The sequence below is a fragment of the Larimichthys crocea genome, chromosome XXII (assembly GCF_000972845.2).
Source record: "Larimichthys crocea isolate SSNF chromosome XXII, L_crocea_2.0, whole genome shotgun sequence".
In the NCBI taxonomy this organism is placed as follows: domain Eukaryota; kingdom Metazoa; phylum Chordata; class Actinopteri; family Sciaenidae; genus Larimichthys; species Larimichthys crocea.
This window is the reverse complement of record NC_040032.1, coordinates 7,822,063-7,845,329: the sequence shown is the minus strand read 5'-3', so window position 1 is coordinate 7,845,329 and position 23,267 is coordinate 7,822,063. Positions and strand designations below refer to the sequence as shown.

The following is a 23,267-nucleotide window of genomic DNA, read 5'->3' as shown; positions in this document are numbered from 1 at the left end:
AGGAACATGAACATAGCTACGATCATCATTAAGTTGCAGAGATTGTATTAACAGTGTCTGCTTCACAGAATTCTAATTAACATAAAACCAGTTACTATAAGATGAACACTATCCCCTAAAACCAAAACAAACACTGTCAAACAGACTTTCTGTGGAAAACATGTTAGCTTTATAATAACAAGGTTTCTGCATCAAAATGCTTTTTCTATAACTTAATAGAAACCACTCACTTCCTGTAGATACCCAAACAATTGCAGACAAATCCATGAATGCAAACCTTTACTTGAAAAAAACAAACGATAAACTAATAAAAAATAAGTAATTTGAAATATATGATTGAGAAAATCTGGAGATGAATCAATGAAAGTAATCGTGAGTTGCAGCCATAACTCATGCTAATGCTGACCGTCTGATGAAAATGAATCTTTAAAGAACCACATGGAGTTTTTTGAAGAACCATCCCTGAAACAAACAGAAGACATAACATCTCTGTTTGAACCACGTTTTATATTTGGGGACTCTCTTCAGTGTAATCATCATTTCCACTATGTGACTTTTAGACAATCTATGGGACATCATGCATCATTCTGAGGACTGAAGAAACAACAAAAAGGACCCCTTTTTATTCAGAAACTTTTTTTTCTCGCAGTCAAAGTGGGATGTCTGAGGCTTTGTGTGGTCAACATGATGTCACTTCCTCTTCCTGTGGTGCAGAAAGAAAGCTTTGTCTTGTGGAGACCAGGCCTGCTCATAGAGCTCACATGTGACATTCACAAAGCACAAAAATATCAGCCCATCAGAACACTGAGATCCACAAACCGGTTCATTCTGATGTTCACAGAATGCGAGTGCTGCTGAAGATGTGGACTTTGTTGATCCTGTGTGTAAACATTTGAGCAGTGAGAAGGTTTCATGTTTTCATCTGCAACAGAAAGGAAGGCATTCTTCAAATGCAACCTCCAAAATATACATTTATGTTTGTCATGTCACAGCTCCAATGCATCATTGGTTCGTCCTGCACGCGATTTCAAACCCCACTGGGAGCGTTTCAGCCCTCCACACTTTGTTTACTTTCTTTGGTCATTTTCCTGGTTTATGTGCTTCTAAATATGCTTCTGCATGTGTAAATATGCTACGTAGTTCATTTGTTTCTCTTTTGTCTGTTTTTCCGGCAGTTTGCACAGGGTATTTTATTTTGAAAATTGCCGGATTCTCTATGCTGTTTCTGTGTCTGGCTTCCTGTCAACTTGAGGTGCTCTTTGCAAATCAATGCAGGCTCCTCGCTGCATCCGTCAAAAATAAAACGGCCGCATATTTCCCACAGAACCAAGCGAAGGTGACTGCGGCACACATGCATCGCAGCGTGTGTGTGTGTGTGTGTGTGTGTGTGTGTGTGTGAGAGAGAGAGATCAGTTGCATGAGGGGATATGCTCTAATCTAATCTTGAATAGGAATAATATGGCAACAAGGATTCAGTACTGAATATTTCTATAAAGTGGAAACGTGTATGTTGGCCTTATTAGTCTGGACAGTTAAGAGTCAGCCTGATGCAGTACGAGTTGTCTCTGAATCGTCGTCATCATCAAAACTTCAGGTTCTGTCCTGAAATTGTGAAGTTGGTTTTGTCTTGTTTGTGAGTCAGAATCTGTTTCTGTGGATCCACAAACTTCAAAGCTTCATGTTTATTAAGTGTTCAGATATCTCCTTAGAGAAAGCAGAAACATTAAAAAATCTGTTTGTGAATTTTGATTTTAGGATCTTCATGTGAAACTGTTAAAACAGGAGAGGAACATCTCACCACTACAGCCAGAGTTTCTCATGGTCCTTTTCATGCTGGGATGTAATCAGATTACATTTCTAAAGCAAAGATACTTTGATTACTGGATGAAAACTGCTTTTACATTTAAAGCACCCATTGATCGATTGTGTCCTTAACATCGAGCTTCAGTTTAGAAAGGACAAACATGAAACTAAAAACTAACAAAAACCATGTGTGTCGTCCCCCAGTCCCCCTCAGCCGCCCCCCATTTCCCATCTGTGCCCTTCAGGCCCTGGTTTCAGGCGCCTCCCATTTCCCTCTTCCTTCACAAGCCTCTGTTTTTGTTTTCCAGCCCGGCTCTCTGCACAGGAAGTTGTATACATTGGGAGCATTCAGGAAGGCGGAGAGCAGCTTTCCCGTTAGCTCAAGAAAAAAAAGTAGATAAAAGAGGTCAGTAATTCGTAAAGCGAGAGAGAAACAGAAGTCAGCTGTTCTCCTCACTTCACCTCCCCCCTTCACTCAGTCTGAACCACTGCCACGACTTCAACTTAAACTGAAGATTTAAAGAGTAAAACTCTTTTCTGCCTTCATACATGTGAGCCTCCTCACACAGAGAAGCAGTGAAAACAGGGAGGAATGAAGGAAAAGAGGAGGAGATAAAACGACTGGCTGGGGCTGAAAAAATAACAGGAAACCAACTGATTCAAACGCTGTTTCTTCAAATCCTGCAGAGATAAAGCAGCCGTCTGCCACGTCCCGACTGAGCAGCCATCACTCTATGTCTGATCTGTAAAATGAAGATGATTTAAAGGACTTAAAGCTGAAAATGTGACGTCACTTCTGCTCTCAGCCTCCACGCTGTGGTTAGTCAGAATGTGAGCGGATGCAGACTTCTGGGAGCTGATTGTTGGATTTCTGTGCGGCTGCTTTTCTGACCTACAAACTCAACCTTTGTGAGTCTTATGGATCGATCGCTGTGTTCACAATCATCTGTTTGTTTGAATTATCTGGATTATTAACTGGAGCCACATGAAGAATAAAGGGACGAAGCTCAAGTCCAAAAAGAAAGGAAGTGAGAATGCGTTCGGCTGTGACCTGATAGAACATCTGCAGAATTCAGGACAAGATGGTAAAACTTTGATTTTTAAAGTTTTTTATGAGCAGCTGTCATCAAACTTTATTTCAACAGGACAATGTTTACACTGAAAGTTGAGATTTATTAAGAACTTCAGATTATTTAAACTCATGACCCTTAAAAAGTCTCATCATGTGGTGAAATTAAGACATAATTTTTAGTTTTATGATGTATGAACTGTAGGTATACATATGTTTCACATGTAGTCAGGTCATTCATTCACCCATTGGCTGTTTTAAATCTGTGACTCTGGGTGTGGCTCATAGTTTTCTTACACTTCCAACAGTGACCACTCTGTGTCTGACTAAAGACCGGGTGGTGCTGCTGTCTTCAGATGACAGTAAACCGAATAGAAACAAAATGTGTCATCAAATATTTAAACATGATTTTCTGATCAAACGTCTTTTCTTACAAATGTCGTGTGACATGTTTTTATTTTCGGAGCATCATGATGTGTCAATACTTGCACACGCGTGTGAATCTGTGTGTTGAGGTCGACCTGTTGGACTCTGTGAGGCGGAGCTTTTAGGACAGGAAGTGAGGGAGGAGGTTTGGGTCAAACCCCTCCATCATAGAGGGCCAGCAGACATGTTGTGCTTTTAGTGAATTAATCATCAACATGAAGAAGCTGAACAATCTAACGTTGAACTTATTTCAAACCACATGCACAAATGACAGCAATGCAAAGAGATTATACACTGAAAATATCCTGATATTCGTGAGGGAACGAAAGAATTACTTATTATTAATTGAGACTGATCAATTAAAACTCTGTGTTGGGCATAAAAACTGTCTGAAACTGGATTTTAAAACAAGTTTTTGTTTCTTTAAAGTCAACAGACGACGTTTACATAAAATCTGTCACTTTCTGTCTTTGATGGAACTTTGTGAAATTATAATTGCATCTGTTGATTCTGAGCTGAAGCTGAGAGTCAAATAACTTCATCACACATTTTCATTCCCCCAGTGCAGAAACGGAGAAGAAATAATAGAAGTTTAATGTCATGACTCTGAATGTCGATTTAACTAGTCTGATTACTGAAAAATGAATGTTTTGTACTTTTTTGCACCACATGAAAATAGTCTAATTAAGTGTAGTCAAAATATCAGAGTAACCACAGACAAAACAGCTGATTATGAGAACTTCATGGAACAAAATAATCTTTATTTAAATGATTACAATGTGACTGGAAGTCTGAAAAATGTCTGATATTAAATGCTGACTTCCACTCCTGAATATATCTTCTCAAAAATTCAAAACTGATTAAGACTTAATATGACACACAGGTTGAAGTTAATGTGAGATGTTGTGAAAAGGTACTGGATCCAGCGGAAATGTTTTATAAAAGAGGTGAACCATTATTGAACTAAAGATGAAATCAATAATCAAACATATTTATCTGAGTTTTGTGTCAGCTAAAGACTGAATGACGTGTTGGCTACAGACTGAAGCAGCAGGAGTTATAGCTCTGTAGCCACTGTTCAATCTGTCCAAATGTTTTTAACAGTTGTGTGTACTGAAGGTGATGTGCTGCAGGTCACTGGAGCCGTTTTCTATTAGAGGAAATGTCGTAAGTAATACCAGCTACAAGGACTGGGTGTGTCGACCTTCCTCTGAAACAAACAAACCATTTTTAACTTCCTGTCAAAGTCCACCTACAATCAGCGGCCCTGAGGAATAGAAATAGACACGTTGGAACAAACCCTTTATATTAAATGTTTCCTTTTGCTTTGACGATTCAGTGTTGTAACCCTAACACAGTTTAACTTCAGTTCCTCAGGGTTAGTGTTCAGTTCAATCAGTGTTCATGTATGATCTGTTTGTCTGACACGGTGTAACTTTAGTTCCTCAGGTTCTGAAGAAATGTGCAGAGTTTATTGAGGAACATGGGATTGTGGATGGGATCTACAGACTGTCGGGGGTCACCTCCAATATCCAGCGTCTCAGGTACTTAACAAAATGCAACACTGTGAATCACATAAAATATTTGAGTAATATATAAGTTTGTATCAAAGTATGAGTTTAAAAACGTTTATATCAGCTGTTTAAATATATAATTACTATACATGCATCGTATTGTTCATTAAAACTAAAGCTACACTAAATCATATATCAATATGATTAAATCACGTCCATAAAATGATGTTAATGTAATTTTATCGATACAGGCAGAATAGAGAGTTATGTTATTTATACTATTTAATCTGAATAATATTCTTTTTCATGTGATACGTGTTACAGACAGGAATTCAGCTCTGAGGCGTGTCCTGACCTCACAAAGGAAGTGTACCTCCAGGACATCCACTGTGTGGGTTCTTTATGTAAGCTGTACTTCAGAGAGCTGCCAAACCCACTGCTCACATACGAGCTTTACAGCAGATTCACTGTGAGTAAACTTGATTCAGACCTGACCTCTCTGCAGAGAGAGCCTGAACACTCTCAGCCACAGGCAGCAAAACATAGACAAACTCTGCAGACCTCCGCATAGGGCATGGAGCTCTCTGAGCGGTGCTCTGCACAGAGCTCTCTGCAGAGGTCTGCAGAGTTTGTCTATGTTTTGCTGCCTGTGGCTGAGAGTGTTTCAAGAAGAGTTTCCTTTGTCATGTGAAGAGCAGAAAATTTGTTGATGTTTAGAGTTTGAGAGCTTCTTTTAATTAAATCATTGTTCTTGGGTCATAATGACACAAAACATGCTTCAACAGCTGCATGTTTACGACCTCACGCTAACAAATGTGTTGAGCTGTTTGAACCTCAGTCACATGACTCCATCATGTTTATGGCTGATCACCAGGAAACTGGATTAGGAGGGCAGGAGGAGGCCTGGAGGAGGCCTGCACCTTATTAATACATTGATCCTGTTTACCGATAATCAGATTAAATTTCATTAGACAGCTGCAGGGACCACAAGTTTAAAGTTACTTTATAATTGTGATTTAAATCAGCTTTCCAACTTGTATCTGATGTGGATTCTTATGATGTGCAGGAGGTGGTCTCAGTCCAGGGTGATCATGAGAGACTTTTACACATTCAGAGGGTCATCAAAGAGCTGCCAAGGCCTCACTTCAGGTGATCTTCATCATTTCACAGTGAGACGACTGTACAGATGACGGTTTACCAATGATGATGTAATAAATGTGACAGGAAGTGTTTGTTGAAACTCTGCAGGACTCTGGAGTACCTCACGAAGCACTTGGCCCATCTTGCCACTTTAAGCACATACACTAACATGCATACACGGAACCTAGCCCTGGTTTGGGCTCCTAATCTACTGAGGTGAGTTGAGTTTCTCATTTGTTCCTGAAATCCTTTGTTTGTTTTTAGGTAATGATGAAATAAGTGCATGACTTTCTGTCTTTCTTTTAAATAATTTTCTCAGATCTAAAGACATTGAGGCATCATCGGGTAATGGAGACATGGCGTTCCAGGAGGTGCGGATACAACAGTCGGTGGTTGAATTTATTCTGAATCACACAGACCAAATCTTCAGTGATTCTGTTCAGATCAAATCCAAAGAAGGTATGAGAGTTTAAAAACACAGATTCTTTGTGAGAGTATTGTCTATTTGCTTTAGAACCGACTTAAACTTATTTTGCTCCTCCAGGACCGAGTTCGATGTGTGGGGAGAAGTACGCCACCCTTCCTATCAGCGGTCAGTGTGGGCCAATGAAACTGATGAGCCTGGAAGAAGCTCAGGCTCGCTCTTTAAGTCCAAACCATCCGGTTCATCGAGAACGTCAGCGGGAGAACAGTCTGCCAGATACGAGCACTGCCACGCTGTTCCACACTGTCATAGACATTTCAGACAGCAAGTATGACAGATTCAAGTCCAATCTCCATGATCATCTTTGTTTTTTATCACAGTCAGAACTGTTCTGGACTCAAATGTCTCTGTTTGACTGTTAGGAGAAAATTTTCTGGGAAATCAAAGAAGTGGAAGTCAATCTTCAACCTGGGACGATCCGTGGACTCGAAGGGAAAACTGAGCCGGAATGGGAGCGTGTTCATCCGAGCACCGGGGATAACCGGTAAAGGTTCACCATGATCAGTCGATTGTGCAGACTAAGATAACAAAACAAAACACAATCATGTGAAAAGACAAAGTACTGTCCACTAAATTTATTCTCACAGACTTAAAATACACAGTTTGCTGATATGATTGTTTTTTTGCAGAAAAAGCAGCTCTTCGTCCATCCAGGAGCATGGAATCCTTGTGCTCCTTACCAACAGGTAATATTTTCATTTAAATGCAGAACACAATGAAATGTCTTTAATTTGAAATGCTGTTTTATATTCACTACCTGTTTGTTATTTGCACAGACGACGACAGATCAGGAAACAAGACTCCAGCTGGAGGCATTTTTGTTCCGGACGTTAAATCCAGAACACTGGGGTCGGACTCACTCTATGACCTGAATGAACACGAACAAAATTGGGAGTTTAAAGGGAACAAAGCTGGGGGGGCAACAGGGGGCTGGAGCTCTAGCATGAACCAGAAGGAGTCACCAGGAGCCTCTGCTCCCCCTCAAAAAACTCTGCCAGAGCAGCTGAAGGTGTTCAAAGGCGACGACCTCGGTGGCTACAAGCCCACCTCTCCAAAAAACAGGAGGATGCTGTACTCTGGCTCCTCCCACAGCAGTTCCTCCCGACCCTCCTTCCCGGGAAGCTTCTTCCCACTCGAGTCCTCGCCGAGGCATCAACGCAGGGCCGTTAACATATCTGAGCCTTTTGCTGTGTCCGTACCGCTCCGCGTTTCGGCTGTTATCAGCTCAAACAGCACGCCATGCAGGGGCCATGCCAAGGACAAAGCAGCCACCCTGAAACCCTCTAAAGAGAGCTGCGAACCAAGTGACACATTGCCCCAACTGGAACCCAAGAAGCAGGAAGGAACAGAGAAGGCGACCACAGTCCCTCTGGACGGTGAGCACCTTTGTCACTGTGTTTTAAAGTGTTTTTTTTACATGTTAACTTCAGAATAATAACCAGAATAATAACTCCTGTAATATTCAGATACAAGCAAACAAGTGATGCAAGAAGTTCGAGGAGGGATTTCTGAACTGGAACCAAACATAAAAGGAGGCAGAGATGCAGTGGCATCTCCTGGGAAAGAAGTGCACAACCAGCCCAGAGCAGTTCAACTGGTAAAGATGCGATTCCTCTTAAACAATGTCTTGCTTTGTGTTTTTTTTGTTTCTGGCCTTTTTTTTTTTGTTGTTGTTTAGATGAAATCCGTTAGTTGTTTAAGTCCTGTATTATTCAGGTTTCTTAAAGGTCATGTGAGCATTGAACTGCTTGAGCCTTGAAATCTTTGGCTCCAAACAGGGTTGATGATGTTGAAAGGTGGAAACATTATTTGTAATTTTTATTTAATCCTCTCTGTTTTTGTTTGTTTGTTTGTTTTTTCAGGACAAGAGAGCTTCTGCTGGAAAAGAGCTGTGGTCAGACCTCCACCAAGAACTGAAGATAACTGAACCTGAGATTGACCTGCTGGACGACACTTTTAAACCTGTTTTTGGCTCCAAGAGCACCTGTGAGGGGATGAAGTTAACGATGGATGTGAAGTCAAAACGAAGCCGCAGTTCTCCGTCTCTTTCTTTGTTATTTCGGGAGTCTTCAAATTCATCTCTGAGCAATCATGTGACATCCACTAGATCAGATTCTGCAAAAAAACAACCCTCAGAATCTGACATCTTATTTTCTGTTCACAAAATCACAGAACACTCTCGTCCTGCTGAGATGATGCAGGAGACAGAGAAGCATCAAAAAATCATGTCTTTAAACAAAGATGATCCGGCATCCACCAATCTGGTCCAACTTCAGTTAAAGGAAATCGATTTAGATAAAGTTCTGATTCCTCAGAATTTGGAGGATTCAACTGAAGGTTTCTCTGGAGCTGATTATGCCGCCAAGAAACCAGAGAGAAATGTTTCCTGTGAAGGACCAAAGAAGATTTTGGTTCCTGAGATGGATGTCACTCAAAGGCTTTCGGTGTGTTTGGAGGAGAAACGTAACACCTTGGAGCTGCCACACCTAGACACTGATGATGGATGTGGAGGAAATTCGGAGGAACTGGACCTGGTGGAGCCCTGGGAGGATCTCAGCTCCACCAAGCAGTGGGTTACCAGTCCGCTCCACTCACCAGACATGGAGGAACTGTTCAACCAACTGTCCCCTTTCAGCTCTCAGGGGGAAAGTGTGAGCTCAGAGGAGGTCGATAACAAAGCATCTCTGATTAAAAGCACTGAACACCTCTCAGGAAACGTTTCTCAGACCAGCAACAAACCTGAGACCAAATGGATGTGTTCAATACCTTCACGGCTCAGTGTGAACAACCCAACACAAACGCACAAACAAAGCAAACAGAAAAATACAGTATCATCTCAGAGGTTTCACAGACAGATGTCTTATGAAGCCGCTGCTCCAGAGAAACAAGAGGAAAATGACTTTCCCAAACACAGACCGTATTCCTTGAATTTAGACTTGGGCCATCGGTGCATCAGAGACATTTCTAACCAGCAAACCCGTAATTCTTCCGAGTTTTCCTCATGTCAGCGAGGACTGCTCAGTTCATCAGTGAACAATGGGCTGCCCTCGGACCTGGAACTGTTTTTGAATGATCGGCAGGCGCCTCTACGCCGAAATTCAGCCCCGGTCAGCGTGTCATCAGTGAGAACTGCCTTCATGATCAAAACATGTCAGGCCAAAGCTGTGCCTGTTGTCCCCCCGAAGGTGCAGTACAGTCAGATACCTCACTCCAGACGTGAGAAGGACACTGTGAAGGAACAAGAACAGGATGATCCTAAAATGAATGCAGGGAAGAACAACACTCCTCCCCCAGTGATGACAGACCTGAAGGAGGAGCTGGAGAACAAAGAGCCTGAACCCAAACACCAGAAAAACACAAATGTTGAGAACTGTCCTGAATCGATAAAGACCACATCGAGTGCAGAGCTGCCAGTCATAACCAGGAGACAGGCGCCGAGTCTAGAAGTATTTGTCGACTGTCCAAGACCTAACAGAGGAACCCTCTTACAAAGACCCTCCTTCAGGAACAGGCAGAGACCACAGAGTCTCATCCTGCTCAGCCCCCCTTTTCCCATCATGGACTACCCGCCGTCCGGAGATGACGGCAGACTCCTCTCATCCATCAAGAGTCTGAACGACACGTCGGCGGGAAATGTCTTCTCCAAAGAGACAGCAGACGGGATCTCTCTTCAAAACAAGATGACAATCCCAAAAAGTGGACAGAGACTGGAAACATCCACCAGCTGCTTCTACCAGCCACAGAGGAGGTCCATGATATTCGACAGCAGGAGCCACAGACAGATTGAGTGATGGGAGGTCAGGACTCCTGGTCAGGAGACCTGGGGCCTCATGTACGAATACTTGCGTGGATTTCCTACTAAAACTTGCCGTACGCCAGAACCCGGAAACTGTCGTACGCACAAAAATATTCAGATGTATCAAAGTGTGCGTTCGCATGGATCCAAGCACGTTTCTTTTGTACATGCCAATCAACGTGGAATTGAGCGCACGTGCAACTCCTCCCTGTCCACGCCCCATTTACATATGCAAATCTATTTAAATAGGCCCTGAACCTGAGATTCACCTCTTTGTCCGATCAGATAACGCGATGAACAAAGGAAAGAAAATTAATTTCACAGAGCCTGAGCTAGATATTCTAGTGAATGAAGTGGAGATTCTGTTTGGTTCCCTGTCAACAGGGATACATTTGACCAAAAAAAGACGTGAGTGGGAGCGTGTGTGTGAGGCTGGAAATGCAGTGGGATCCGAGCAGCGCACACACAGGTGTGGACAGGTGTGGCGCTGTGGCTGACATTTTACGCCCGCTTTTACTGACAGGAATACTGAACACAGGGAGACAATCAGGGGCTTGTTAGAAAGCTCTGCAGCTCTAATTTCACCAGCAGAAAATAAAGAAAACCAAAAACATGATATTTGAATGCGCACATGCCCAAATATGCACTGGCACACTGGCACGGCTTCTGGGTAAGTAAAGAGTTTATTCGTTTAATTGTTTCGTATGTAATCCAGCGTTACATACGGGACAATTAAACGAATAGAAGCCACCCATCGCGCACCGTGCCAGTCTCCAGCCTGTTCTCAGCAATGCTGTTAGTCATAATGAATGAGTCGTGCGTTGAACCAGGCCACCTTGCCACGATGTTAGTTAGCTGCATTCGCGCATCACATATGATTTGAACATTGATGGAATGAAAATGTTTCCTACTTAGATAAACAGCTCCCGCTGGAATGCCCCTGTTGCCAGGAACCCCAGCGTAGTCAGCACAACCCCGAGCTACTCGCCGGCCCCCGTTGCGCTCTCGGGCCGGCCGCAGCTCTGCGCACAACTCCAGTAACACTGGCCTTGGTAACCGAAATCGGCTTATGACCCAATTATCATGGTTTGCAAGTAAATCCATGCGTTCCTTAAATCGCTCACGTTTGCAAGGTCCTCTAACAACGCTAACGCTGCCATTGTTAATACTATTTTCTTAATCACATCACGCATGCTTTTATATCCACCCATATAATTGCAAACACGCGGGTGTGTTAATAGTTCATAAGTGTGTCTCTGATGTGCACATCACTCTGATGACTACTTGTTTTCACATTATTAACAGTTTCCCAGCTTCACCTCTAAGTGTCGCCAAAGGAACAATAGCTGTAGAAACGTGCGTACGACAGCTATAAAATTGGCGTGGGGCACGCACATTTCTACGATTGTTTCACGTTTGATACATTTGAACGTGAGCGTGGGAAAGGACGTACGCCACTTTTTTGTGCGTACGCAAGCTTTGTACATGAGGCCCCTGGTCTTTGTAAATACATGTAGTACACAGAGATTCTTTTTGTAAAGCCATGACGTGTTTGAGATGAGGAAGCCGATGATGTGTGTTTTAATCCCGATGGACAATTGATGGCTGCGCATTTCAATTAATCCAATTTGATTGTTTGGTCTGTAAAATGTCAGAAATATCAGGCTGATGTCTTCAGAAACAAAATCATTCAAAACGTATTCAAACAATCAATTAATCGAATGATTTGATGTTTCAGCTTCACTGAGATCAACCAAAGAAGGAACACACCACATGTCACAGTCACAGAGGTGTGGAAATCAAAAACACCACATGTCACAGTCACAGATGTGTGGAAATCAAACACACCACATGTCAGCCTTCAGTCATAAAGTTAATTTGAGTTTTTGTTAATCAACCAAATAGCAGCTGACAGACTGACTTGTTAAAACAGGAAGTGATCATGTGATGATGAAGATGTTGTGACAAATGTGATGCTCACTAATTAAGAAATTATTAAATTGTTTGCCATCATTGTGATGAGCTGATGTTAATGTGATTTTTTTTAAATTTTATTTAAAGTTTCATATATTTTAAACTTCATATTTTCTTTGTTTGTATTGAGGTTGTGCACACTGACTGTATTTCAAGTGTTTGACTCTAAGATTTACTTTTTACAAACACGGGATGTCACGTTTAGACTGGCTTAACCTGGTTTTACCTGGATTTAGCTGGTTTTACCTTTATTTACCTGACCCTACCTGTGTCACCTGAGTGTACCTGTTGCTGACCTGGTGTTGGATGTTGACTTCTGTATTTTTAAGATGTTTTGGAGGAACTGGATTTTGTTTAATTTGTTGATGTTTGTTATGAACATAAAAAAGAACATTTTGAGTTCAGAGAATAAAAAGTGCTGAAGGTTCTTCTGTGGTTCTTTCTGTTTAAAGGTGATATTTCATTTAGTTTGTTTTTCCTTCAGCTTGTTGATGGCATTTAATAAACGTTTAATGAACATTTAATAAACGTTTAATAAACGTCTCTGAACTTTTGATGACCTTCACTGTTTTTGGTGTTTTTAGTTCTTCTGACTCTTCACAGCTGATGGAATCTCACGTTTGATTCACCCAACAGAAAGAGAATGTGCTGAATGAGAAGGACTCAAAAAATACTGTGAACTCAAACGGTCATGACTCAGAAAAAAATTCTAAAACTGGTTCTGAAGTTCCTCCTGATTCTGAAGTTCCTTGTGGATCTGAAGTTCCTTGTGGATCTGAAGTTCCTGGTTCTGCCGGTCCTAGTTAATGATTTGTTCTGTTCTTTGCCACCAGATGTCGCTGCTGCTCCACAAACACAGCACAGCTGAGGCGCTTGGATGCTCCGGGACCAGCACCGAGTCTGTTTCAGGTACACCAAACACTCCACCGAGTATTCGAGCGTGTGACACGAGTGCACACAGGAAATATCGACCTGTCCTCAAGTTTTACGAGTTTGTGCGCGTGTCTTCGTCTTCATAGAAAAGAAACTTTCAAAATAAAATCCTCTACCCCCCCCCCCCCGACTTATTCCATATTAAAAACAACAGCGGTAATATCTCATTAATGTTCATCTTCATTGTCATCTTCATCATCTTCTTCTTTATCATCATCAATACATAATCTGATAAATTACACCAACACACTGACACAAACATGAACTGATTAACTTTCTGATTAATGAGTTCATTAACGAGCTGTGACGTGTTCTGGCATTTCAGATTTTACTTCACATCTACTTTACTCAGATGACGTCACTTCACACTTCACTTCATTATTTTGTGACCTTTGACCCGCAGAGCGCGTGGTGCAAGTTCAGAGGAGGAAGAAGAGAAAATGATGAGGATGAAGCTTCATCGGAAATAAAACAAATTAAATTCAAATTTAATTTAAAGGAAATAAAATTCAAAGATTCAAATGTTTTCTATCAAAACTATGATTTTATCTCCGGAATCAAACCTGTGACAAAAAACAAACAGGTTCAGTTGAATGAATCAGACAGGTGACAATGTCAGTGTTTAAAACAGACAGAGGAGCAGTCTGCAGATCAGAATCAATAAAGTTAAAAAAATAAAGATTAAATAAATAAAGTTTATTAAATAAGCATTCAAACAAAATAAAACTTTCAAATCAAATCAGTTGATTTTGAATTTTATCATCCTGAATCATGAAGTGAAGAAACGAGGTCAGAGTTTTTTCACAGATTTTAAAGTTTATGTAAAAGAATAAATAAATAAATGTTCAAACTTGATAAAGTTTGATTTCCTCTCGTGAACACTTTATTAATCTTAACAGGAAGAACACAAACTCTGTCTGCTCTTTAAACTCGGTTTCAAGTTTCTTTTTGTTTCTGTTCAGATTTGAAACTTTTCATTTTTTACAGAATCAAACTTGTTTAACTTGTTAAAGTTGTTTAAACTTGTTAAAGTTGTTTTTCTTCCTCTGGTTAACACTCGCTCTGTCTCTGTCTGTGTGTGACTGACTGACTGGGAGCAGTTTAAAGTCGTTGAATGCGCCGCGCCTCAGAGAACCACGCGGCTCCAAAGAGCTCTCATTGAGAAGCCACGTGTCCGTTTCCAAAGCCTCTCCAACTTAACCACCTCCTTTGTACCACTAACCCACATCGGCAGCGTCCCTCCACATAAAGGGATTTAAATTTCAAGATATTTCAGCTTAAATGTTTTTGACAGTTCCCTCGCTTTTACCTCGGCTTGGTTATTTTAACTGTGCCAAATGGGTCACCTTGGGTTGCTGTCTGCGCGCAAAGGGCTTTTGCGCGCATTCAGTCTGAATTTTTTCCAACTTTCCTTGACGGGGAAACCAGCTGCTGGTCGTGAAAAGACGGCTTATTAATTGTCCTTTGTCATGCAGAATTGCTTGATTTCTAAAGAAACGTACAAAGGCTCTTTTTCAGGATTCAAGTATTTTGTTTCGTGCGTATTTTCAAACCATCGAATCAGCTGCAGCGCCGCGCCGTCTACCAGACTCTCAGGTACTGACTGCCCGTTCCCTTTGTCCCCTTTAATGCTGTTGTAAATCGTGCAGACTGATTTGTTACAAGCTGTTCTTTTAATCTGATAGATAAGAGACATGTCAAAGAAAGCCGTAAATAAAAAATTAGCCGGAATAAAGACGCGGGAGAGTCTGCTCGATGGGCGCCTGTTGACTGAAGCGGCTCTCCAGCGTCAGGGGAGCCCTCCTCAGCCCGCCGAGGTTCCGTCCACAATCCCCTTTTCTTCTCTTTAAAAAGACACCCAGGTCCTTTTGGCTTCCATGAATTGATCGGCACAAAATTAAGAATAAATAAATTGAGCATTTGGAGCAGAGAGCGTCTAAGCTCCCCCAGGGCGCACAGCCGCGGGCTATTGAGCGGATAAAAGGCGCTTTGCGGGGACGTGCGGAACAAAATGGGGCTCTTTAGAGCAATTAACAAAATAGTCTAATCCCAAATCTTAACAAATGCAAATATTGGAGTTTTGTTAAAATGTTTAAGTGAACAATTAAATGAAAGTTTACGGCTGAAAGTCGACGGCGTAAAAAAGACGCTGCGGCGGCAGAAAACCGTGCGGGACCAAGTTTAACATCAAATCAGGGAGGTTTTTTAAAAAGCCACACAACGTTTTCACATCCAGAAATATAATTTGAAACATTTTCAATAAAATTCTAATTATTTAAGAATCAGAACTACAGACAGAGAGCCGCCGGAGCGCTGCGTAAAACCTGAACCGGAGAGGAAAGGACAGATCCGCCAGAGAGACACCGCGGAGAAGGAGGACTGAGGAGGTTCAGCAGACGGTTTAATATTTAATATAAACATAAATAAACAAACATATAAATCATATAATTATATTTAAACATAAAAATAGACTGTGAATTAAAATCATACAAATCTTCAGTGGAACAAGCAAGTATTTTTTTTTCAGTTTCAGACAAAACATGAAAACATAAAAACTAAATAATTTATTCATTTCATCAATTTTATAAATTTTGAATCTGTTTAATTAAAAACTTATTTGTTTTTATTGAGTTCATATTTTGATTATTCTCTGAAATCTCCCGCAGCTCGCAGTCTGGACCACATGGTGCGTGAACAGTCAGAACAATGCGGGTCCGGGTCTCCGTCTGATCCTGATCTTCATGTCAGATCGATATCAGAAGATCAGTTCAGTCGCACGAGACGTGCGGGATCAGTGTCCCGCAGGGAAACTCATAAAGGAGCTCCGACCGATGAAGATGATTTGATGAAGTTCAGCTCGTGACTTAATGAAGAGTCAAAAATCAGCTCATTAAAATATTTTAATTAATTTCATTTCATTCATTAAAAAACAGAAGAAAGTTTCTTTTCTTCACACAGAAAAAATAAAAATATTTTAAATGAATCAAATATTTTTTCAACAAATCAAATTAAAATAAATAATCTGGATTATTTTGCTTTTTTTTCTTCTCGTGTTTTAAAAATAATTTCATGTCCAAACTTTGACTCTTTACGCGCTGTGTGCGCACAGCCGTGCGTAAAGACCAGACCCTGAACAGACCTGATCCTGAACAGACTAGACCCCGTACAGATGTTGACCCAGTGCAGACCCATTTAGACCCAATCAGACCCCGTAGATTCAATCATCAGACTGACTCGTTTTTCTTCTCAGAAATATTTTTATTTTAATTATGAACATTTTTAAATAAATAAATATTTTCAGACGTTAATTTGACTCTTTGTGTCCAAAACTGATCCACATCGGACCAGCAGCACTTTGTCTTCATGTGACACATGTGACATCAGAACCATCAGAACCATCTTTTGGACATTTGGAGACACAAACGGAGCGTTTTCAGAAAAAAACTACAAACAAGCGTACAACAAGTATACAGTCAGTCAGAGAGTCCCTGATTAAATATTCTCTGTATTTACACGAACCGAACCGGGTCAGTCTGTTTTTGGCTGTTTTCAGAATCTTTATGGGGGAGGGGCAGAGTTCAGGGGGAGACCGACAGGTCCACGTCCTCCTTCTCGGAGGAGGATGGAGAGACCGGCATGTCATCGTCCTCCTCCTCCGAACACCTCGCGGTCGACAGGGACGAACACTTGCAGTTGTGAGTCCCGGTTCTGGTTCCGCTGCTTTTGCCCTCCTTTTTGTGCTTCACTCTGCGGTTCTGGAACCATATCTTCACCTGTTTCTCTGACAGGTTCAGGTACGTGGCAATCTCGATGCGCCTCAGCCTGGACAGGTACATGTTGGACGTGAACTCGCGCTCCAGCTCCAGGAGCTGCGTGCTGGTAAAGGCGGTGCGCATGCGCTTGCTGCTCTGAAGTTTGCCGTTGCTATTTTCTGTAAAAACAAAAAGAGAGACTTTAAGCCGCGGTGCATACTGGAACCAAACAGCTGACTGACACCTGAACTAGAGGCGGTACTTACCGATGGAGATGCAGTGGAACTGACGCGGGTCCGGGACCGAGTACGCGGCCGGGTAGAGTCCCGGCGCGTGGCTCAGGCTGTTAGATGAAGTGTGCTGCCTCGTCAGGCTCGTGGGACAGAACTGCGAGCTGAACGGCGGGAAAGACGCCTTGAGGATCGGCAGCGCCGGAGGGGACGGGTGCAGGTGGGACGCGGTGACGCACAGCGGACAGAAGCACAGCAGACCCGCTTTCCTGGAGTGACACGAACCCGGCAGCCCGTGCGGGTGGTGCGGGGAGTGCACGGCGTACGGGAATAACGGCGCGCTGCTGTCGCTCCCCTTATCGCTGGTCTCCCTTAAAATCAAGGAGTCCACCAGGAAAGACCTCGGCATGGTGGCGGACTTGTTGCTCGTTTGTGGGACTCGGACTCAGTGTGCTCTCCTCCGGATGGCGGACAGCGAAGTGGTGCTGAAGACTCACCGACGCCCCTTAAATACCCGCCCGCCCCGGACCCGGTTCGGCCATGTGACTCTGAGAGACTCTAAAGGGTTTTTTCAGACCAGAGGCACATTAACGACCCCGCCCACACGAGAGGGGCGGCCCCGCCCATCCCTTTTATCAGCATCAGCATCAGCATCATCTTCATCATGATCATCATCAGTTTAACTTCATCAAGTGTGTGTGTGTGTGTGTGTGTGTGTGTGTGTGTGTGCGAGGTTAACTCTTCAGGTGTTGTTTTCCCGCCTCTCTCTGTAAAGATAAACAGTTTTTCAGTTTTTAGTTTAATTTTAGTTTTCAGGTTTTCAGCGCGCGCCTCTCTTTGTGCGTCATTGTGCGGGTTTTCAATGAGTTGAATTAAAGTGTGTGACAGCGGTGGATAACCGCAACAAAGGCGGCTCTGTCACGGAGGAGCCCCGCGCGCCGTGCGTGAAGCCCCGCCTCCTCTGATTGAATGAAGTAATAAAACAGAATGAGCCGTTCAAAGACTGTCGGTATGACGTCACGATGCGTGAAACCTGACGTACAGGCACAAAGTTTATTTTTGGTAATTTGTTATTTCATTTTTTTTCCTTCATTAATTTGGTCACGTGGTTTCTCTCCTGATCCTCAGTAACCAATTTAATTAATTAATTAACTAACTTTAATTAATGTTACTCTCAAAATCATCATGAACTCGTCAGTCAATCAAAGTTGGAAACTTAATGAATGTGTAGATATATACACACAGACACATCCACAATCATAAACACGTCTTAAATATGACATACTGTAAAGACCTCATTAAACACGTCATTAAACATGACAAACACGTCAAACACGTGATAAACATGACAAATATGTTGTGTTTATGACATAAACACAACATGAACACATCACAAACATAACAAAGTGTTAGAAGTGTTATAAACAAGTCATTAAACATTAAACTGACTTAGTTGATTTGTTCTTTTCATTGATTTTATTTTGTTTGTCTGAAATGTTTTTTATATTCACTTGTAAAGATCCTGACAGATTTTGAATCATAATTTAGATGAACTTCAGTTATGAATACATCATGAAATATGTGACGTGTTTAATAATGTGTTTATGACATTTTGTGCTGGTCCTCACAGGTCAGTGGTTACTGGGTTCTGTTAGTCCTTGCTGGTCAGTGCTGTGGAAAGGGTTGCAATGGTTATAAACTGGGGTAGAAACCATCTGTAACAGCCAGCCAATCCCAGGAAGGACCAGTTTCAGAAAGCTTCCACCTCATTCAGGATGCTCATCCCCATGAAAATGACAGTTCAATGGTGCTAAATTCTCACTTTCTTATACTCTCATCTTATGGGCCTGGGCTGGCTGGAGGGTTGTTCAGGGTGCAGCACTGGTGGAGCTGGTCCTCCTCGGGTTTGTGACCCGAACTCACCACTGAGAAGCTCTAACTTAGCCCTGACTAATTAATGACATCATAATCATCATAATTAATATTTCACCTATATATAATCTCATAAATAGCTCCATATGTTATGTTCCTGTTATGTTCCTATTATGTTTCTGTCACGTTTGTTTTATGTTTGTGTTATGTTTGTGTTATGTTCCTGTCATGTTTGAGTTATGTTTGTGTTATGTTCATGTTATGTTTGTATTATATTCCTGTTATGTTCCTTTTATGTTTGTGTTATGTTCCTTTTATGTTTGTGTTATGTTCCTGTCATGTTTGAGTTATGTTCCTGTTATGTTCATGTTATGTTCCTGTTATGTTTGTGTTGTGTTCCTGTTATGTTTGTATTATATTCCTGTTATGTTCCTTTTATGTTTGTGTTATGTTCCTGTCATGTTTGTGTTATGTTCCTGTCATGTTTATGGTTGTGTTATGTTCCTGTCATGTTTGTGTTATGTTCCTGTCATGTTCATGTTGTGTTCCTGTTATGTTTGTGTTATGTTATGTTTGTGTTATGTTCCTGTTATGTTTGTGTTATGTTCCTGTCATGTTCGTGTTATGTTCCTGTCATGTTTGTGTTATGTTCCTGTCATGTTCATGTTATGTTCCTGTTATGTTTGTGTTATGTTCCTGTTATGTTTGTGTTATGTTTGTGTTATGTTCATGTTATGTTCCTGTTATGTTCCTGTTATGTTCCTTTTATGTTTGTGTTATGTTCCTGTCATGTTCATGTTATGTTCCTGTTATATTCCTGTTATGTTCCTTTTATGTTTGTGTTATGTTCCTGTCATGTTTGTGTTATGTTCCTGTCATGTTCCTGTTATGTTTGTGTTATGTTCCTGTTATGTTTGTGTTATGTTCCTGTTATGTTCATGTTATGTTCCTGTCATGTTTGTGTTACGTTCCTCTTATGTTATGTTCCTGTTATGTTCCTGTTATGTTTGTGTTATGTTCCTGTTATGTTTGTGTTATGTTCCTGTCATGTTTGTGTTATGCTTGTGTTATGTTCCTGTCATGTTCCTGTCATGTTATGTTCCTGTTATGTTCCTGTCATGTTTGTGTTATGTTCATGTTATGTTTGTGTTATGTTCCTGTTATGTTTGTGTTATGTTCCTGTTATGTTTGTGTTATGTTCCTGTTATGTTTGTGTTATGTTCCTGTTATGTTTGTGTTATGTTCCTGTTATGTTTGTGTTATGTTCCTGTTATGTTTGTGTTATGTTCCTGTTATGTTTGTGTTATGTTCCTGTTATGTTTGTGTTATGTTCCTGTTATGTTTGTGTTATGTTCCTGTTATGTTTGTGTTATGTTCCTGTTATGTTTGTGTTATGTTCCTGTTATGTTTGTGTTATGTTCCTGTTATGTTTGTGTTATGTTCCTGTTATGTTTGTGTTATGTTCCTGTTATGTTTGTGTTATGTTCCTGTTATGTTTGTGTTATGTTCCTGTTATGTTTGTGTTATGTTCCTGTTATGTTTGTGTTATGTTCCTGTTATGTTTGTGTTATGTTCCTGTTATGTTTGTGTTATGTTCCTGTTATGTTTGTGTTATGTTCCTGTTATGTTTGTGTTATGTTCCTGTTATGTTTGTGTTATGTTCCTGTTATGTTTGTGTTATGTTCCTGTTATGTTTGTGTTATGTTCCTGTTATGTTTGTGTTATGTTCCTGTTATGTTTGTGTTATGTTCCTGTTATGTTTGTGTTATGTTCCTGTTATGTTTGTGTTATGTTCCTGTTATGTTTGTGTTATGTTCCTGTTATGTTTGTGTTATGTTCCTGTTATGTTTGTGTTATGTTCCTGTTATGTTTGTGTTATGTTCCTGTTATGTTTGTGTTATGTTCCTGTTATGTTTGTGTTATGTTCCTGTTATGTTTGTGTTATGTTCCTGTTATGTTTGTGTTATGTTCCTGTTATGTTTGTGTTATGTTCCTGTTATGTTTGTGTTATGTTCCTGTTATGTTTGTGTTATGTTCCTGTTATGTTTGTGTTATGTTCCTGTTATGTTTGTGTTATGTTCCTGTTATGTTTGTGTTATGTTCCTGTTATGTTTGTGTTATGTTCCTGTTATGTTTGTGTTATGTTCCTGTTATGTTTGTGTTATGTTCCTGTTATGTTTGTGTTATGTTCCTGTTATGTTTGTGTTATGTTCCTGTTATGTTTGTGTTATGTTCCTGTTATGTTTGTGTTATGTTCCTGTTATGTTTGTGTTATGTTCCTGTTATGTTTGTGTTATGTTCCTGTTATGTTTGTGTTATGTTCCTGTTATGTTTGTGTTATGTTCCTGTTATGTTTGTGTTATGTTCCTGTTATGTTTGTGTTATGTTCCTGTTATGTTTGTGTTATGTTCCTGTTATGTTTGTGTTATGTTCCTGTTATGTTTGTGTTATGTTCCTGTTATGTTTGTGTTATGTTCCTGTTATGTTTGTGTTATGTTCCTGTTATGTTTGTGTTATGTTCCTGTTATGTTTGTGTTATGTTCCTGTTATGTTTGTGTTATGTTCCTGTTATGTTTGTGTTATGTTCCTGTTATGTTTGTGTTATGTTCCTGTTATGTTTGTGTTATGTTCCTGTTATGTTTGTGTTATGTTCCTGTTATGTTTGTGTTATGTTCCTGTTATGTTTGTGTTATGTTCCTGTTATGTTTGTGTTATGTTCATGTTATGTTTGTGTTATGTTCCTGTTATGTTTGTGTTTGTGTTATGTTCCTGTCATGTTCCTTTTGTGTTATGTTCCTGTCATGTTATGTTTGTGTTATGTTCCTGTTATGTTCCTGTCATGTTTATGTTCCTGTCATGTTATGTTTGTGTTATGTTCCTGTCATGTTCCTTTTGTGTTATGTTCCTGTCATGTTATGTATGTGTTATGTTCCTGTTATGTTTGTGTTATGTTCCTGTTATGTTATGTTCATGTTATGTCCCTGTCATGTTATGTATGTGTTATGTCCCTGTCATGTTATGTTTGTGTTATGTTCCTGTCATGTTATGTATGTGTTATATTCCTGTCATGTTATGTTTGTGTTATGTTCCTTTTGTGTTATGTTCCTGTCATGTTTGTGTTTGTGTTATGTTCCTGTCATGTTTGTGTTATGTTCCTGTTATGTTTGTGTTATGTTCCTGTTATGTTTGTGTTATGTTCATGTTATGTTCCTGTCATGTTATGTTTGTGTTATGTTTCTGTCATGTTTGTGTTATGTTCCTGTTATGTTTGTTTTATGTTACTGTTACGTTCCTGTTATGTTTGTTTTATGTTCCTGTTATGTTCCTGTCATGTCATGTTTGTGTTATGTTCCTGTTACGTTTATTTTATGTTCCTGTTATGTTCCTGTTATGTCTGCGTGCTTCAGATTTTTTTTCTTTGTGTTATGAATAATTCATACTTCAGACACTTAAACACGTTGTTCATACAACCGATGCTTTGAGCCGACAGTGTAACAGGATTTAGGGTCCCGGTGGGGTTTGGCTGGGCCCGGATGGGTGCTGTGACTGTCGACGTGACACAGAGGGCCGGCTGCCCCCCTTTAATCTCCCCCTGAGGCGACATGACGGCCTGCAGATCCTGCTGCACCTCATGGACTCACAAAGACCTGATTATCATTCATACGCTGAGCACACACACCAGCCCAACAGATAACACCAGCTGAATGCTGCAATATGTCGAGGCTGCAGGATCTAAAGGGACTCATGAATCCTGAAGTGACCGGGACCCAGACAAAGACCACAACAGAACCGACAGACCACAGACTCTACAGGTGAACTGCAGGAATCCTAAAGCATCCTGTTGCACAAGTCAGCAGTCATTTAATAGAGCTGAAAAATAAAATATCTATATGATGAGGTGTTTTAGAGTAAAACACTGTGAATATGTAAAATATACAAAAAATATTAAAGATCATGGCGAAACATGGATATGAGGAACAGTTTTACGGTAAAAAGTCTAAAAATTGGAGACTATATATATAATCTAATATTTCTTCTATATGAAGGGTCAGTCATGAGGTGTTTGTTTTGCTAAAGATGATAAAAATGTAAAAAACCAAACAAACAAACCCCGCCCCCCCATCAAAACTCATTTTGATTTCAAGTTAACAACAAATCTATATAGAAATTTCATGTTTATCTTTTCATCATAAATCCAAATTCACACTTCATTCCTCGTCTTTCTAAACTATATCATATAATAACAATAATAATAATAATAATAATAATAATAA

General features: G+C 40.6%; 2 protein-coding genes across 2 annotated transcripts; one reads left to right on the top strand and one right to left on the bottom strand.

Moving 5' to 3' along the window:
- The first annotated feature begins 2,126 nt into the window (after positions 1-2,126).
- On the top strand, positions 2,127-10,384 carry arhgap31 (Rho GTPase activating protein 31). The gene is made up of 12 exons (XM_010751488.3): positions 2,127-2,888; positions 4,740-4,842; positions 5,137-5,281; positions 5,879-5,961; positions 6,061-6,168; positions 6,272-6,411; positions 6,497-6,704; positions 6,799-6,920; positions 7,066-7,122; positions 7,213-7,812; positions 7,903-8,033; positions 8,299-10,384. Exons 1-12 carry the CDS (start codon positions 2,789-2,791, stop codon positions 10,225-10,227), a joined length of 3,726 nt encoding a protein of 1,241 aa, XP_010749790.2. The 5' UTR covers positions 2,127-2,788; the 3' UTR covers positions 10,228-10,384.
- Positions 10,385-16,375: 5,991 nt separating this feature from the next.
- gsx1 (GS homeobox 1) lies at positions 16,376-18,188 on the bottom strand. The gene is made up of 2 exons (XM_010751490.3): positions 17,158-18,188; positions 16,376-17,070 (listed from the first exon to the last, which is right to left on the bottom strand). Exons 1-2 carry the CDS (start codon positions 17,528-17,530, stop codon positions 16,718-16,720), a joined length of 726 nt encoding a protein of 241 aa, XP_010749792.1. The 5' UTR covers positions 17,531-18,188; the 3' UTR covers positions 16,376-16,717.
- Between the last annotated feature and the right edge of the window lie 5,079 nt (positions 18,189-23,267).

Coding starts and splice junctions, on each gene's coding strand:
- arhgap31 (XM_010751488.3), top strand. CDS start 2,789: ATGAAGAATAAAGGGACGAAGCTCAAGTCCAAAAAGAAAGGAAGTGAG. Junction 5,282..5,878: donor AGCTTTACAGCAGATTCACT/GTGAGTAAACTT, acceptor TATGATGTGCAG/GAGGTGGTCTCAGTCCAGGG. Junction 8,034..8,298: donor AGCCCAGAGCAGTTCAACTG/GTAAAGATGCGA, acceptor TTGTTTTTTCAG/GACAAGAGAGCTTCTGCTGG.
- gsx1 (XM_010751490.3), bottom strand. CDS start 17,530: ATGCCGAGGTCTTTCCTGGTGGACTCCTTGATTTTAAGGGAGACCAGC. Junction 17,071..17,157: donor GTTCCACTGCATCTCCATCG/GTAAGTACCGCC, acceptor TTGTTTTTACAG/AAAATAGCAACGGCAAACTT.